Genomic DNA, 15,911 nt, shown 5'->3' with positions numbered 1-15,911 from the left:
TTGTGTTAGAATATGTTAATTTTATTTGTAGAGCCGAACCAAAGCAAAGCTTCTTGGTATTAAAGAGAACACAAAATAAAGATAAGACCAGTCACGAGACAGTACACAAGAATTATTTATTAAAAACGCCTGAAGTCGGGGATATTAGGCTCATCGTAGAGATAAAGAGTTGTAGAGATTTCTAGCTGCAAAGTTACAAAAGCACAGTGGCGGCTGCCTCTGTACGGGGGTGATAGGGCGGGGGTGGAAGAGGGATCACAATTGAAAAAATAATAATTAAACTTACCTGTTTGCCTCCGCATCCGCCTCTCTTCCATCTTTATGTCTTCTTCTGGCTGTTGCCTGCAGCCTGCACCGGAAGCAACCAGGCTTCTGACTCTGCCAGCCAATCACGACGTTTGGTCTGAGCGGCCTGTTTGAACGCTCCGGCAGTGGCTGGAGAGGCTGGGCATGTTCTCCACAGGGCTGTGCAACATGCGTTTTGCATGAAGGTCAATCCATGGAAAAGGACTCTGGAATAAGTTGGCTGCTAGTGGAGAGATCTGAGTACCGGTGTAATATGTAGCCTTATTGCTATGCCTGAAGCAACTTGGCTTTGAACCCTATATGCTAGTAAGCCACAAGTGAATCATACCATAAAGACACTCAAGATCAGAGCATGTGCTACTTGGCTGACTTGCCCCCCGGTTCACAGCTGAACCCACTTATACAGGCCACATTCACCAATCGACCATGAGTGCGGTGTCCACCATATGCAAATGATGGCTGTTGCGTGGTGCACATAGTGAAACGGAGTTCACACGCAGCTGTGCAGCATCCCAACATTGATTCCTCGAAGGCGCACGGCACATTTGTCTAACCCATTTTCCTTGCCAATTACCATGTCAGTGAAGAGGTCAATATTCATGATCCCACTCACCGTGCAATAGATAAGTCACCATCCTAGAAGCCAACGTCCTGCCCATGACAAATTTGCCTACACATAATCTTTGAATTTGGAGCTTTGGTTCAAAATTGCAGTGATTCATTGCCCAAGGTTTACTAATTTCCTTGTTTTAGAGCAGCAAGAGGCCACTTGTTTAAGAGTGGTCTAGATTGGACTTCATGAAAGAAGAGGATGAGTTATGGGTGGTGTAAGAGCATAGAGGGAATAAAATACAGATCTGTGTGGGTACTATTTGAACTCCTTGTACTTTGTGACTACCCACGCTGGTGGAAATTGTCTTTAATGAAATGTTTTGAATTAGAAATAGATGTGGCTTGGACCAAAACTGTACTTTAGATAATTACTTACTAGTACTGGGGGATCAGCAATCCATATCATATTCTTCAGTGTCAGTACTGTGCAATTATAGGCACCAATGCTGTATCTCCGACCAACATGACTACTCTCTCACCGAAGAATTGATATATGGAAATATCCTGTGCTAATTATAGACTACCTACCCCTACTGCGAAGATCTGTGCATGATGGTAAGTCATGTCAGGCAGTGCTTTATTTGTAAACAAATACGTGCCAGGGCCGTCTTCAAGAGGCCACTGCCTCTTGCACCACCTATTGCCCCTGCCAACCCTGCCAATTACAGTACCAACACAACTACTAACCGTTACACTCCTACAAGTGTTAAATTGCTGACAATGCCAGGCCCCCAAAGCTATAAGAATTGCTTGGGTGGCAGGCATTAGTCATTTTAAAGATTTTTATTGAATTAATGTCCAACTGTTGATAAGCTCATCAATAAATTAGAAAAACTACGCCACCATATGGCAGATTCTCAGGTGTGCCGGTGTTGACAATTAAGCACCGGAAACCAGCAGCACAAATTAAACACTGATGTCAGGGCCAATTAATTCTTGCGCCCTTCCAAGGTAGATAAACTGAACTAGCGAAATTATACTGTCTAGGGTTCTAATTGCAAGTAAACTGTGTGTTGGTGGGGGTGACGGGCTGAGAAAATGACTGCACCCAGCAAAATCTGAGACCCGGTGAGATAATGTCCTTCATTTACTAGTTTTGCCCTTCAAAATGGTGCACAATATGTGGATTTTCTTGTTTACTGCACCAATGACAACTTCTGGAGTGAAGATCGTATGGGTTCAGAGCCACCCGGCATCACATATGTCCTAACAGGTGGACTTGCCCTGTTCCTACTACAAAACTCAGGCACAAACAGTCACTTACTAATGTAAAAGGCAACTCATACTTCCTTAGGAATGTTGATGCTCCGGGCTTCTACCAACCATTAGACACCCAGAGCACTCCATTGTTTTCAATAGAGCGCTCAACATTCCAGTATTCTAATATTGCTTCAATAAAGACATATATGACATGAGACCCACGCCAAGGTGCCCTACAAGTCAAAAACAGGATCCACTTTGAGATATTAGAACAAAACAAGTATGTTTATCTGTTAATCAATTGTACCGCGTTGTTAATGCTAAACTTTCTGCACTGCATGTGTTTATGTTTTTAGTAGCCCACAGTGATGCATACGCGTAACCGCTGACAATCTTGCCATGCATCCATCTCTCACAGGCAGTAGCAATCAAGGAGCAGATTGGCTACCCTGATTACATTTTGGAAGACCAGAACGAAAAACTGGACCAGGAATCAGCAAACGTGAGTAAACCTTGGGTTCCAGAGTCAAGCGCATCTGCTTGCAATTTCCTCTCATTCTAATCACTTAAAGCAATGTTTTAGAGTATTTTCCTAGAAATGTAGTTTCTATTCAGGGGTGGTTTGATTGACAGCCATGGACTTGGGATTCAAGTAAGTTTTAAAATGTTGTTACTTTTTAGTTCACTGTGTGCTCCTATTTTATCATCTTGGCGATTTCAACTATGACTGCTTTGTGTTATAGATCTTTGAAAAAAAGGATTTTTCCTAAAACTTCCTTTTGATCACAGTTGCTCAGATTGTAGTTATTAGAAAGAAATTTGAAATTGCTTGATTTTCTGCCAGATAAATTAACTGAGTAATTTTTCAATTTTAAAAGATAAGTTTATTGGAGAACTTAGCATCAAAAATAAACATTAAATAGTGTGCTATTAATGATAAGTAGGTATATAATCATACAGAAGATCTAGGTTCATAATAATGCTACAAAGAAGTACAAATCAGAATAAGTATGCATATAAGACGACATTGCGTTACATCTGGTGAAAAATAGGAAAATAATAAATGTAAGAAATCAAGGGAGTTGGACTACTGCTACAAAGAAGTACAAATCATAATAAGTATGCATAGAAGACGACATTGCGTTACATCTGCTGAAAAATAGGAAAATGATAAATGTAAGAAATCAAGGGGGTTGTACTACTTCCTGAATATATGGTATTGGAGGGAAGGATCTTTTAGCACTTTCATCCAAAAACGATGTAATTGGAGACCATAAAAGTAGTCGTTTATGTTTCATGGACAAAGGAAAAACAAAGGTCGTATCAAGCCTGTGGTTTGACAGACAGAATACCACCAAGCCAAAAATGAGAGTTTAGAGGCATCTTTCCAATTCTTTGTGATTTGCTGAAAAGCAGCAGCAATTAACAGGTCAATGATCTGTGTATGTGTTATAGGTATGTTCCAGCCAGTAGAAAGACTACCAGGAAAAATGTTTGCAAATGTAAGAGGTGTATTGGTGTTAAAAAATAGTGTTAATCTGGATCCACACTGAAGACCAGAATTTCAGGATATAGGGGCATTAGAAAAATAATGGTAAATGTCTGCCTAACTAAGTCACTTTTATTGAACCCTCGCAATGCCAATGTTTGTTCGATTGTTCACAGATGTGTTTATTCAAGACTATTAAATGTAATTTTCGGTGTTGTGTATTGAGAATTATGCTTCAGCTGCCATGCGAAACACACGCTCCTCAAGATTGATTTCTTTGTTTAAGTGGTAGTGGTACACTTTACACAGGACAACAACATGAGTACAAACAGTAATGGAAGGGCTTGGAGAAAGGCACTAAACAAACAAGAATAACGTTGTGATTTGATGGGATTCGTCAATAGAACAAAGTTAGTTGGAGGTGAAGAAAGTTTTGAGCAAGGAGTCTTTCAGTGCCCCTAGACCATGGGTACTCACAAACTTTCGCTCGGGGGCCAAATTAACAGTGTGGTTTGTGTCCGAGGGCCGCACCAGTGGGGGCGGTGTCAGTGGGGGAGGGGGCGAGGCTAGAGCAACTAAAATAAACTGACCATGAGGTTGATCACTGGTCCCTGCAGCGGACGCCTTTGTCCACTGAGCCATCAGACCCGCCTCTTCCTCCCACTCTCCCTCCCTTTCCCACCCTCCCTTTCCCTCCCTCCCCCCTTTCCCCCCTCCCTCTCCCTCCCTTTCCCTCCCTCACTCTCCCTCCCTTTCCCTCCCTCACTCTCCCTCTGTCTGCCTTTCCCTCCTGCACTCTCCCTCCCTATCCTTTTCCCACCCTCACTCTCCATCTGTCTCCCTTTCCCTCCCACACTCTCCCTCTGTCTCTCTTTCCCTCCCTCACTCTCCCTTTCCCTCCCTCACTCTCCCTCTCCCTCCCCCTCCCTTTCCTTCCCTCCCTCTCCCTCCCTCCCTCTCCCTCTCACTCCCTTTCCCACCCTCCCTTACTCTCCCTCTCCCTCCCTTTCCCTCCCTTTCCCTCCCTCCCCCTCTCTATCCCTCCCTTTCCCTCCTCCCCTCCCTTTCCCTCTCTCCCCCTCCCTACCTTTCCATCCCTCACTCTCCCTCTGTCTCACTTTACCACCCCCACTCTCCCTCTGTCTCCCTTTCCCTCCCTCCCCCTCTCTCTCCTCCCCCCCTCCCCCTCTGTCTCCCTCCCCTTCCCTCCCTCCCTCCCTCTCTCTCTGTCTCCCTTTCCCTCCCTCACTCTCCCTCCCTCTCCCTCTGTCTCCCTTTCCCTCCCTCACTCTCCCTCTGTCTGCCTTTCCCTCCCTTTATCTCCCTCACTCTCCTTCCCTTTCCCTCCCTCCCTCTCCCTCTATCTCCCTCTCCCTCCCTTTCCCTCCCTCCCTCTCCCTCTGTCTCGCTCTCCCTCCCTTTCCCTCCCTCCCCCTCCCTCCCTTTCCCTTCCTCCCTCTCCCTCTCCCTCTGTCTCCCTTTCCCTCACTCTCCCTCTGTCCCCCTTTCCCTCCCTCACTCTCCCTCTGTCTCCCTTTCCCTCCCTCATTCTCTCTGTCTCCCTTTCCCTCCCTCACTCTCCCTCACTCTGTCTCCCTTTCCCTCCCTCTGTCTCCCTCTGTCACCCTTTTCCTCCCTTTCCCTCCCTCACTCTGCCTCCCTTTCCCTTCAATCCTCTCCCCCTTTCCCTCCCTCCCTCTCCCTCTGTCTCCCTTTACCTCCCTCCCTCTCCCTCTGTCTCCCTCCCTCTCCCTCCCTTTCCCTCCCTCCCTCTCCCTCTGTCTCCCTCCCCCTCTCCTTCCATTTCCCTCCCTCAATCTCCCTCCCTCTCCTTCATCTCCCTCCCTCACTCTCCCTCCCTCTCCTTTACCCTCCCTCCCTCTATCTCCCTCCCCCTCTCCATCCCCTTCCCTCCCTCCCTCTCCCTCTGTCTCCCTTTCCCTCCCTTTCCCTCCCTTTCCCTCCCTTTCCCTCCCTCACTCTGTCGCCCTTTCCCTCCCTCACTCTCCCTCACTCTGTCTCCCTTTCCCTCCCTCTCTTCCCCTCTGTCTCCCTTTCCCTCCATGTCCCTCCATTACTCTGCCTCCCTTTCCCTTCCTCTCCCTCCCTCTCCCTCCTTCTCCCTCCCTTTCACTCCCTCACTCTCCCTCTGTCTCCTTTTCCCCCCTCTCCCTCACTCTGTCTCTGTCTCCCTTTCCCCCTCTCACTCTCCCTCTGCCTCCCTTTCCCTCCCCCACTATGCCTCCCTTTCCCTCCCTCCCTCCCTCTCCCTCCCTTACCCTCCCTCCCTCTCCCTCTGCCTCCCTCTCCCTCTGTCTCCCTTTCCCTCCCTCACTCTCCCTCTGTTTCCCTTTCCCTCCCTCACTCTCCCTCTGTTTCCCTTTCCCTCCCTCACTCTCCCTCCCTTTCCCTCCTTCCCTCTCCCTCTGTCTCCCTCCTTTTCCCTCCCTCCCTCTCCATCATCTCACCCTGCCTGTGTTTGCCCGGGCTGAGACAGCTTCCGGGCACACACAAACAGAGCCACACCCAAGCACTTCACAGGTCTTTAAAAGACCATTTGCATGTTAATGAGGCTGCGTTGTATTTCACCTTTTAGCGCCGCAGCTACACTCTGACTATGGCTGGCCCCCACAGAGCAGCAGAGTCTCCGAGTCACAATGGTAGATGTCTGCAAGGTCCGCGGGCCGTACTATGAGTACCCGTGCCCTAGATCAAGAGCAGGGCCATGGGTGTCCACCCAATTTCCCTGTGATGTGACCTAGTAGAGTCACAGACAACAGCATTTCTGCAATTCAGAAAGGAGCTGAAGATCCACCTCTTCAGATTACACCACAGCTCGGCTGGATAAGACTCACCACTGACAAATATATCCTGCATTGATGCTCTCTAGCTCGGTTTGTGATATAGTAATGCCTGTACATACATATATACCCATACACATACATACATACATATGTTACTGTAGTTTAAAATATCATTATCACCACTGAGCCTGGGGTCCAAAATGTACCATCTTTTCTAATGGCAAGTTATCTTGACTCTTAGGTTTGGCTTTCTGGGCTCTAAGGAGACAGGGGCATTGGGGTTATTACACCCCAGTCCCAGTGCTTCTTGAGGGCCCACATCATGCAGCAACATATATTTATAGAGTTTAGCACAAACCTGCACTGTTCATTAATGATGAGGCAGCTAACACTGCTAATACCAATAGATGGCACCAGTTGTTGGATCTGCATTGTTTTATTTTAACATCCAGATATATATTTCTTAGGTTAGAAAAAGATTCTCACCCTATGAGAGGCTCCATTAGGTTGTTGCCCTGGGATGCTGCATAACCTTCTCCCATGCCTGGAGGAAGGAGTCATCCTTTGTTTCCACATCTTGCTCCTCATTTCCTTCTGCACACAGCCTAGATACAGCAGGCAGGAAAAGGGATAGGGAATTCGTGGACCCAAGCAATGTATAAAATATGCTGCCTAATCTCTGCTTTTTTAGTATCTCCTCATCTACAGAAGCCCCGCCTCCCTTCCTAACAGGCATTCGTCACTCTTCATAGCATCAGAACCCAGAACAAGGAGAGGACATGGTTGCTGGGAGAAGTGGCTTGCACCCTGAGGTGTCTCATTCACCTTCCATAACTAACAGAATGAGACACCCTATCCACAGAGCCTGACGTGGGGAATGTGGAGACAAGACTGAAAATTGAGAGACCATTAGAAAGCAAAATTGTGGAGAACCACTATTATGACACAGACATGTAGAGACGGGAGGTACTAGGACAAGACTAAGCAACACAGATCCTTTCAATAGCTGAGAGTACAGAATAATTTCAGAGGCCACTGTATGTCAATGAACAATGAATCCATTACTGCTAGACCGACACTGGGATATCTGATTATAAAGTTAGGTGAGTGTTTCCATTATCTTTATCCTACTTCACCCCAGAGCCCACACAGAATGTCAGGTGACTCTGACTCTGCTTCTTTCCCACCTTGTGCAATTCAGCACAGCATCTTTGGCTGCTGCTGCACTGTGATACCCTAAAATGAATAAGTCTCCCTGTAGTCCTTAACAAACTTTTTTTGATAGTGTGGTCGTGAGGGGAAACACAGCCATTACAAAGCAGCTGTTTCCCCGCAATGCCATTACATCGCAAGCGTAACAACGCATGCGATGTAACAACGCGTAGCCATTACTATGTGTGTTTTTACATCACTTGCGCTGTTACAACGCATGTGATGTAATGCTGATCCACCTCGTTGTGAGGAAACAGAGGCTCTTCCGTTTCCTCACAACGACGTTCACCGCCCCTCGACGTGAAGCAGGAACCGGTAGCAGAGACGGCGATGCTAGAGAGGAACCACCAGGAAAGAGAGGTAAGGGTGATTGTGCTTCGGGTGGGAGTAGGGTGGGTAGTGGTTTACGGTAGTATTGTAGTGTTGTAGTGTTTTAGGGTTTAGAGTAGTGTAGAGGTGGGCATAGTGTGGGTAGGGGTTTAGGGTAGTGTTGTAGTGTCGTAGTGTTTTAGGATTTAGGGTAGTGTAGTGGTGTTTGGGTAGTTTAGGGGGTCGTGCTAGGGGTAGTGTAGGGGAGGAGTAGTGTGGGTAGTGGTTTAGGGTAGTGTTGTAGTGTCGTAGTGTTTTAGGGTTTAGAGTTGTGTAGGGGTGGAAGTAGTGTGGGTAGTGGTTTAGGGTAGTGTTCTAGTGTGGTAGTGTTTTAGGGTTTAGGGTAGTGTTGTAGTGTTTGTGTAGTGTTTTAGGTTTTAGGGTAGTGTTGTATTGTTTGTGTAGTGTAGTGTTTTAGGGTAGTGTTGTATGTAGTGTAATGTTTTAGGGTATAGGGTAGTGTTGTAGTGCCTGTGTAGTGTTTTAGGTTTTAGGGTAGTGTAGTGTTTGTGCAGGGTAGTTTTTTAGGGTTTAGTGTAGTGTTGTAGTGTTTGTGTAGTGTAGTGTTTTAGGGTAGTGTCGGGGGGGTCGTACAGGGTAGCGTAGTGTTATTGTAGGGAGAGGACTGGGGGTCGGGGGAGGGTTGTGCAGGGGTAGGGTAGAGTCACTTACCTTCCAAACTTTAACCACGAGTATAGCTTTACCACGCATGCCTTTGCATTGTAATGGCATGCGTGGTAAAAGCATAGTTGTGGTAACATTTTGTGATGTAATGGCATGTCGTTGTCATCGACATCCCGTAGTAATACCCGAGTTGCAATGGCACGCGTGGTATTGGTATGCGATGTAATGACATACATCCGATGAGGGGAAACAACGATTACAACGCGGCAGTGGTTCATTTGTAAAAAAATAATAAGCGCCTGGGCTCTTGTCAGGAGGCAGCTTGCACCACCTCATTTTTCCTGTCCACGCTGTATAAAATAGAACCAACTGCCAACCAAGAAAGTGGGGGGAGGATGTGGCGTAATGACCAGAGCTGCTAGCTTTGGAGCTGGGGAACAAGGTCGAGTCTCGGCTGCGGCCCAACATCCTGTGAATCTCGGCAAATCACTTAATCTCTCCATAATTGAATGTGTCTTCAACTGGTTCTCATGAAAAACACCAATGTTGATGATTAAGTGCCAGTGCTGAGCACCCGAAACCACCAGCTCAAATTAAGCACTGGTGTTGAGCATTTCATTGGCATCTTCAAACAGTTGCGAAACTTCATGTACATCCAGATTGTCATTTATTGATTGTGGATTTCTGCATGATAAAGGTTCATGGGGTGGTGCAGGAACTATGGCATTCTGCTGGACCTCTGTAAGTGGCATCCATGGGACATGTGTTTCACATGGTTGCCTGAGAACAGAATAATCATGAATATACTGTTTTGAGATTATTTGGATGCATAGGTGAAAGACTGAAAGCCTCAGTTCTGTATCATTGTGCTATCCTGCTCTTGATTTGACCATATTCGACATACTGGGTAAGGAAAACGTCCTTCAAACCAATGCCGGAATCTCACTGTGCCTTAACAGCGCCGGCAAAAGAACGAATGCATCTTTAGTACGCATTCGTTCAGTACGCAAGTCATATAACGACTTGCCTTAGGGGGGCACATTGGTGGAATGGTGTTGGATTTAAAGTCTAACAGCTTCCCTACTGTTGCGCATACTGGAGTTGGAATAGTGAATTAATGTATTCCAAAATCCAGCACCCTATAACGACTTGCGTGCTGAACGAATGTGTAATAAAGACACATTCATTCTAGTGGTTGCGCTGTGAAGTCACAGCATGATTACGGGTTGCGGAATACCATCACACATTCACCCGGTAAGTTTCCTGCAAAGGCAGTATAAACAGCAAAAATACCTGTTTCCACTTTTACGAAAACCAGAGATAGGCTCCAAATCGTGCTTAAAAGGAGCCAGAAACTCCACCCACCACCACAGGAACACTACCAGCAGAAAGAACCATTGTTAAAGCCCCAAAGGCCAGAAAAAGTATCAGGGGAAAAGGAGGACTGGTCCTGGGTGCTAAGGGCGTCGCGCCAAAAAAGCTCCTGATGTAATCACACAGCAAAACCTAAACAATACTTCGGCGGCGCATAACAATTCAAACCGTGGAGAAAAAAATTAAGATCTGCTCATGGAGCGTCCACGGTTTTAGAGAAATGGGTCAAGACCGGGAAACATTATCCTTCTTACAAACATCATGATTTAATATTATTACAGGAAACTTGGAATACACAGCCAGCTCAAATTACAGGTTATGTAGAGCATCATATATTGGCTGAAAAATACTCTAAATTTGAGCATCCAAGAGGAGGTCTATCAATCTATGCCAAGGCAAAATACGACAGGTCCACTGAAGAAGTAGACGTCGGAGAAAACTGGCTCCAAGTCTTAAAAATTACTGCCAAATTCCACTCCAAAGATTTATGTTGGCCACTGATTCTCACAAACGTATACATACACCCAGAGAAACAACAGAAGAAAGAAAAGCTCCTTTGCCTGGTGAATTTAATAAAGGCTTTGCCAAGGTCCCACCAAGATTGGCAGCTGATAATTTCAGGGGACTTCAATTGCTGCCTTATCGGGAATAACCAAAGTGAAGGGAAAAGGAAAAGAGACCCGGAAATTCAAGAGCTAAAACAAGAGCTAGAAGCATTGAGTATAGAAACCTTAAACAGAAATACACCAACAGATAGCCTGGCTGCTTTAACATACATGAGTGGAAACAGATATTCAATCATTAACTTTACTCTAATAAGTAACAACCTCGTCAACACGATTGACTCCTTCTATATCTGCACATGCACAGAATGCGATCATTTCCCTCAAATCGTGACGATAAACATCAAACTGGCCCCAACATGCAAAGTTAAAACCTTACTTGAATTCATTGAAATCTTCAATATTCGGAAACTAAAGTGATATGGATCAGACACAAAGGCAATAATGGAAACAATTAAAGTTCACATCAAACAAACAGAGTTATTGAGAGTACAAGATCCAATCACAAACTGAGTGCAACTAGGTGACCTTCTCAATCAAAATGTTCCAGTCAAGCACGGACGTAGGCGGATCATCGAAACAAGGAACAAAACCTGGTTTCATAGGCAGCTACGTGACCAAAAAAGATCCATCGTCAGAGAGGTGCAAAAACAGGCCCTAGCGGCTAAGAAGGAATTGACTAAGGAAAAAGTAAGCTGAAAAAATTGAGGATTATATTTAGGAAATCATGCAGGGAAGCTAAGGCAGCCTACAGAGTTTCAACTTGGAGTAAACTACTTTGGGCAAGTAAATTGCCAAACAGCAGGGATTTCTGGGGCATAATACATAATCTAACAAAGGGGCCAATACTCCAACAAGAACCAGGAATTAGCGGAGATACGTGAAAAAACACATAAAAAAATATACAACCATACAGATCATAACCACATTTGTTCAGAAAAAAACGTGGATCATAGCCACACTTGTTCAGAAAGAAATGAGGAAGACGACTCACAAGAGCAAAAACTTAGAGTAAGGAAGATCGATCCCCAATCACAAGCGGAGTTACACTTGGCTGCCGACCCCGACATGTATCCTGAAGGCCCAAATATCGTCACAGACGTGAAAAATCTAAGAGCAATAATAAAAAAAGCTAAACATAGAAGGAGCAGCAGGGCAGAATGGCATTCCAAATGCCCTATTCAAACATGCTCCTGACTTTTGGGCAGAATACTTAACGCCCCTCTTCAATTATATTTTTAGACAGAATAAGACACCATATTCTTGGAAAGGCAATATAATCCAGCCAATCTTCAAAAATGGAAACCGCAATCAGCCTGAAAATTACAGACTAATATCCTTGATTGATGTAGAGGCTAAAATACATGCATCATGTTTATTAGTCCACCTTCAGGGTTGGACAGATGAGATATGCGCAGTCCCGAAGTTTCAAACGGGCTTTAGGCCTGGGATGGGAACAACAACAATCCTGGTTACCCTATCACTCCTAACAGAAAAAGCGATAAGAAGGAAAACACACCTATTTGCATGCTTTATAGATTTAAAGTCTGCGTTTGACAGAGTGCCTCGAAACAGATTATGGGATAAATTAAAAGCATGGGGACTCCCTTTGCAAATTCTTGAAGCAATGATTACTCTGCACAATGAAACCTGGGTTAGGGTAAAGTTCGGAGATGGGAGTACAATTACAGACAGGATCAGTACCCACCATGGTTTAAAACAGGGCTGCGTGTTGGCACCCAGCCTTTTCAATTTATAACTTGCTGACATTAAGAATCATATGTCATCTGCAAATAGTAATCCTCCTTTTTTGGCAAAGGAGCAAATCCCTTACCTTCAATATGCAGACGACATCGTAGTGCTGAGCCAAAGCCCGATTGGCTTACAAAGAGCAATAAACTAATTATATTTGGATCAGGAAAGACTCAAATTAAATAAAAAGAAAACAAAGGTTGTGCGACTGGTCGACAACAGGAAGGGTAACTTTAAATGGTACATCAATTGCGACCAAGTGGAAGTATCAGATTCATACAAATATTTGGGCATTACTTTGGACCGCGGCTCGTCTCATAAAGCGCACATAAGGGCTCTGAGAGCAAAAGCCCAATCATTAATTCTCGCATTCAATCTGTTGAATAAAAAACTCTGCTGCCTGGATTATACCCACCTCCTGAAAGTGATGGCAGTACAAACAACACCTATTTTAGCGTTTGGCACGGAAACCTGGCGTGGTAAGGACGCAGAATTGATGAACGAGCTCCAGACCAAGGTGTACAGGGCTGTTTTCTGTCTTCCCAAATGTGCATCACCAGCCCAGGTCCGTTTAGAATTTGGACTTTCAAATCAGAAACATTGAAGCATGAATGCCTTTGTCAAATTGTGCTGGAAGCTCCGCACATCCGAACCTGGATCACTAAATAGCATATGTTGGGCTGAGATCAAGGCGGAGATTGCCCAAAAATTGCAAAATCCATGGGGCGTTTCTTTAAGCAAATCTCTGGAGGAGTTAGACATCCGAGAGCTTTGGGAAAATGAGATGGACAGGGCAAAATTCAATAAGTCTTGTAATCTCTTTGCAAAGAAGAAATCTCTTTTAGAAGATATATGAATCTTGACCAAACGACGGTACGCATGGACAGTGATAAATTCATACACCTGCTTAAAGCCTCAAGCTTATCTAGCTTCTCACTTTCGTACAGTAATAAAAAGGAGTCTTATCAGATATCGCTTAGGCATGCAAGAGTCGAAGGATCTTGTGCCAACATGGACAAGGACATTTGAATCATCAAATTGCCACCTGTGTGGGTACTTTAATGAAACTTTAATGCATTTGTTTTGCGTATGGCCAAGTGTCAGCGATCAAAGAAAGATTCATCTGAATTATTTGTTCGAGGCATATAAACTGCAGATTGTACACTTAGCAATAGATCGCCACCTGGTGTTGGGCTCGGATGATTGCAGGTTGTTGTCTTCTTGGAAGAAGTCTTTGTAGTCACGAGATAGGTGACTCCTCCCTTGGACAATACTGCGCATGGTCATCGACTCCATCCTCAGATTGTTTTTTTCCGCCACTGGGTTCGGATGAAAGTTTTCCGCTCCGGCTAGAAAATACTTTTTCTGCTTTTTCGAAGCGTGAAACTTTAGATAAATTTTTTTCGACATCGAATAGACTTTTCGACATCCCCAGCTACATCCTGGCGCGTCGACGCGGGCCGCTGGGCCTATCGGCGCCGTACGGCCTACGCCTCATGGACAGAACTCCATTCAAGAGATGCCCGGTATGTCGAGCAAAATTCCCTCATAGCAACCATCACGAGGTTTGCAACCTCTGTCTCTCGCCAGAACACGACGTGTCGACCTGCACAGCCTGTGCCTCCTTCCGATTGAAGAAGACCATTCGAGATCGGAGGGCCCGTCGACACGAAATGAGGAGATCAGCGCCAGCACCAGAGGCCATCTTTAAGGAGGAGATCGTCGAAGAAGACGTCTCCGAGGACGAGAACCCACTCGAAGATATCTCCGAGGACGAGGCTCCACTCGTCGGTGAGGAAGACTCGCCTGATCTTCAGATCATATCGGGAGCAGAGGACTCGGACGATTCGATTCCATCTCGACAACCCGTGAGTACCTCTGCCCCTGCACAACAGACACTACCCAAACAAAAGGCAACGGTCAGCACTCCGCCCATGGGGCCCAGTCGAGACCGAAATTTACCCTCCGACGCCCCGCCTTCGGGCTCGGCTCAGAGGAAAAAGACTACGCCTTCCGGTGCCTCGGCGCCGAAAAAAACACATGTGCCAATTCCACCTCCTCCATTGGCACCAAAGCATCCTTCAACACCGAAGGAATCTTCGACACCGAAGCCAAAACGCCCTTCGGTGCCCAGACGCCCTTCGGCACCCGAACCAAAAGACACATCGGTGCCGAAGCCAGGAACCGTACTGGACCCGACAGCTTCGACTCCGAAACCCTCCGGTTCCAAAAATAAGGAAGGGAAGCTAGATTCCGGCGCTGCAGGCCCAACAAAACCTGTCTCCACGCCTAAATCTTCAATATCGGTACCAAAGACTCCAAGGCCTGATACAGACAAGCCTAAACCACCTTCGGCACCGAAAAAATTGCCACAGGACTCAATCACTCCTCCCAAGGCAAAGAACACTAAGCAACCCCTATCGGCACCGAAAAAAATCGACGCCGAAGAAGAATATAGAAGAGGAATGTAGGAGAGTAGGGTCTGCAATCCTATGATCACCCAGATTTTTGCTTTTTGCTGCACTGGTTTACGACTTTCCCTGGCTGTGGGCCTGCTAATCAGACCCACAGCCTAGCTGTTCTCTCTATCCAAATTGTACTTAGGTACTGAATTGGCACTGGGCCCTCTCCAAGTCCCTGTACCCAGGGCTGAGGTGCACCCAGAAGTCTCCCAGGGGCTGAAGCATGTATTGTGCCACCCCTGGATTGACTAACTAAAACTGACACAACTGGCTGCACGACAGCTGGGGCAAGGTGGTGTACTCACCCTTTGCTTTAGATATAGTATACCTATATCTAACCCTAAAATGGACACACAGATCTCCTATCAGTCACTCCTATGGCAGGCCTTAACAATCCTGAAGGCAGAGTGCTTGGAATCGTGTGAGATGGTGCTCTGGCACGAGCTGAGCCTGTCTGCGGCTTTCGGGATCCATCCCTTAGCCGTTTCCATGATATCGCATACCATATACTCTTAAGTGCATTATAATCCTCGCGGTTATGTGCCAACTCTGGTATCGCTTTATCAAAACATGTCGAGTAAGGTGTCATACGAATTGGAATACTAACCCCTCGCCAATTCTGGCGACGGGGTTAGCATTCCACCCTTCTAGAGGGACACGACATGCATGTAACCTATAACCCGGTTAAAAGTCAGACAGAGCCTTAGCATCCACAAAATGGATGCTGCCACCGAGACACAAGTCTGCCCTCCTGCTGCTGGGAGTCCTCCCAGAGCAGGAGATAAGTACAAAGGGTTTCCTGCCAGGGGCGGTGCCAGCACCGTCCCAGACAGGGTTTTGTGTATTGTAGGTAGGCAGGGCTTTAGAGGAAGGTGACTGCACGTGGCACCCCGGTGCTCACTGTGCATAGGCTGGCTGGAACCAGTTCCAGGGTCACTCCAGACCCTGTGCTGGGGAAAAGCCCGCCAAGGAAGTGGGTGTAACCACCCCCCCTCCTAGTCCCACCCATAGGGCAGGACTTAGTCGCGTGCCAGCCCCTTTTTACAGGATAAAGGTAGAGACTGGCCCCCTTCCAAATCAGATCATCTTTGAATCCTGAAACTACTTTCTGCGAAAGGAACTCAAGACTTCTTCCTAAGATTTC

General features: G+C 46.2%; 1 protein-coding gene across 2 annotated transcripts in view; it reads left to right on the top strand.

Moving 5' to 3' along the window:
- The window catches only part of MMEL1 (membrane metalloendopeptidase like 1), a 963,690-nt gene that overhangs the window by 827,366 nt on the left and 120,413 nt on the right, over window positions 1-15,911 (top strand). For both annotated transcript variants that reach the window (XM_078640928.1, XM_078640929.1), the window contains exon 15: window positions 2,537-2,620. In XM_078640928.1, coding sequence (XP_078497054.1) covers window positions 2,537-2,620 — 84 coding nt within the window. The remainder of the gene's footprint in view (window positions 1-2,536; window positions 2,621-15,911) is intronic.

This window comes from Lissotriton helveticus, chromosome 5_1, assembly GCF_964261635.1.
Source record: "Lissotriton helveticus chromosome 5_1, aLisHel1.1, whole genome shotgun sequence".
Classification (NCBI taxonomy): domain Eukaryota; kingdom Metazoa; phylum Chordata; class Amphibia; order Caudata; family Salamandridae; genus Lissotriton; species Lissotriton helveticus.
The sequence above is the reverse complement of the archived record's forward strand: the minus strand, read 5'-3'. Positions and strand labels throughout refer to the sequence as shown.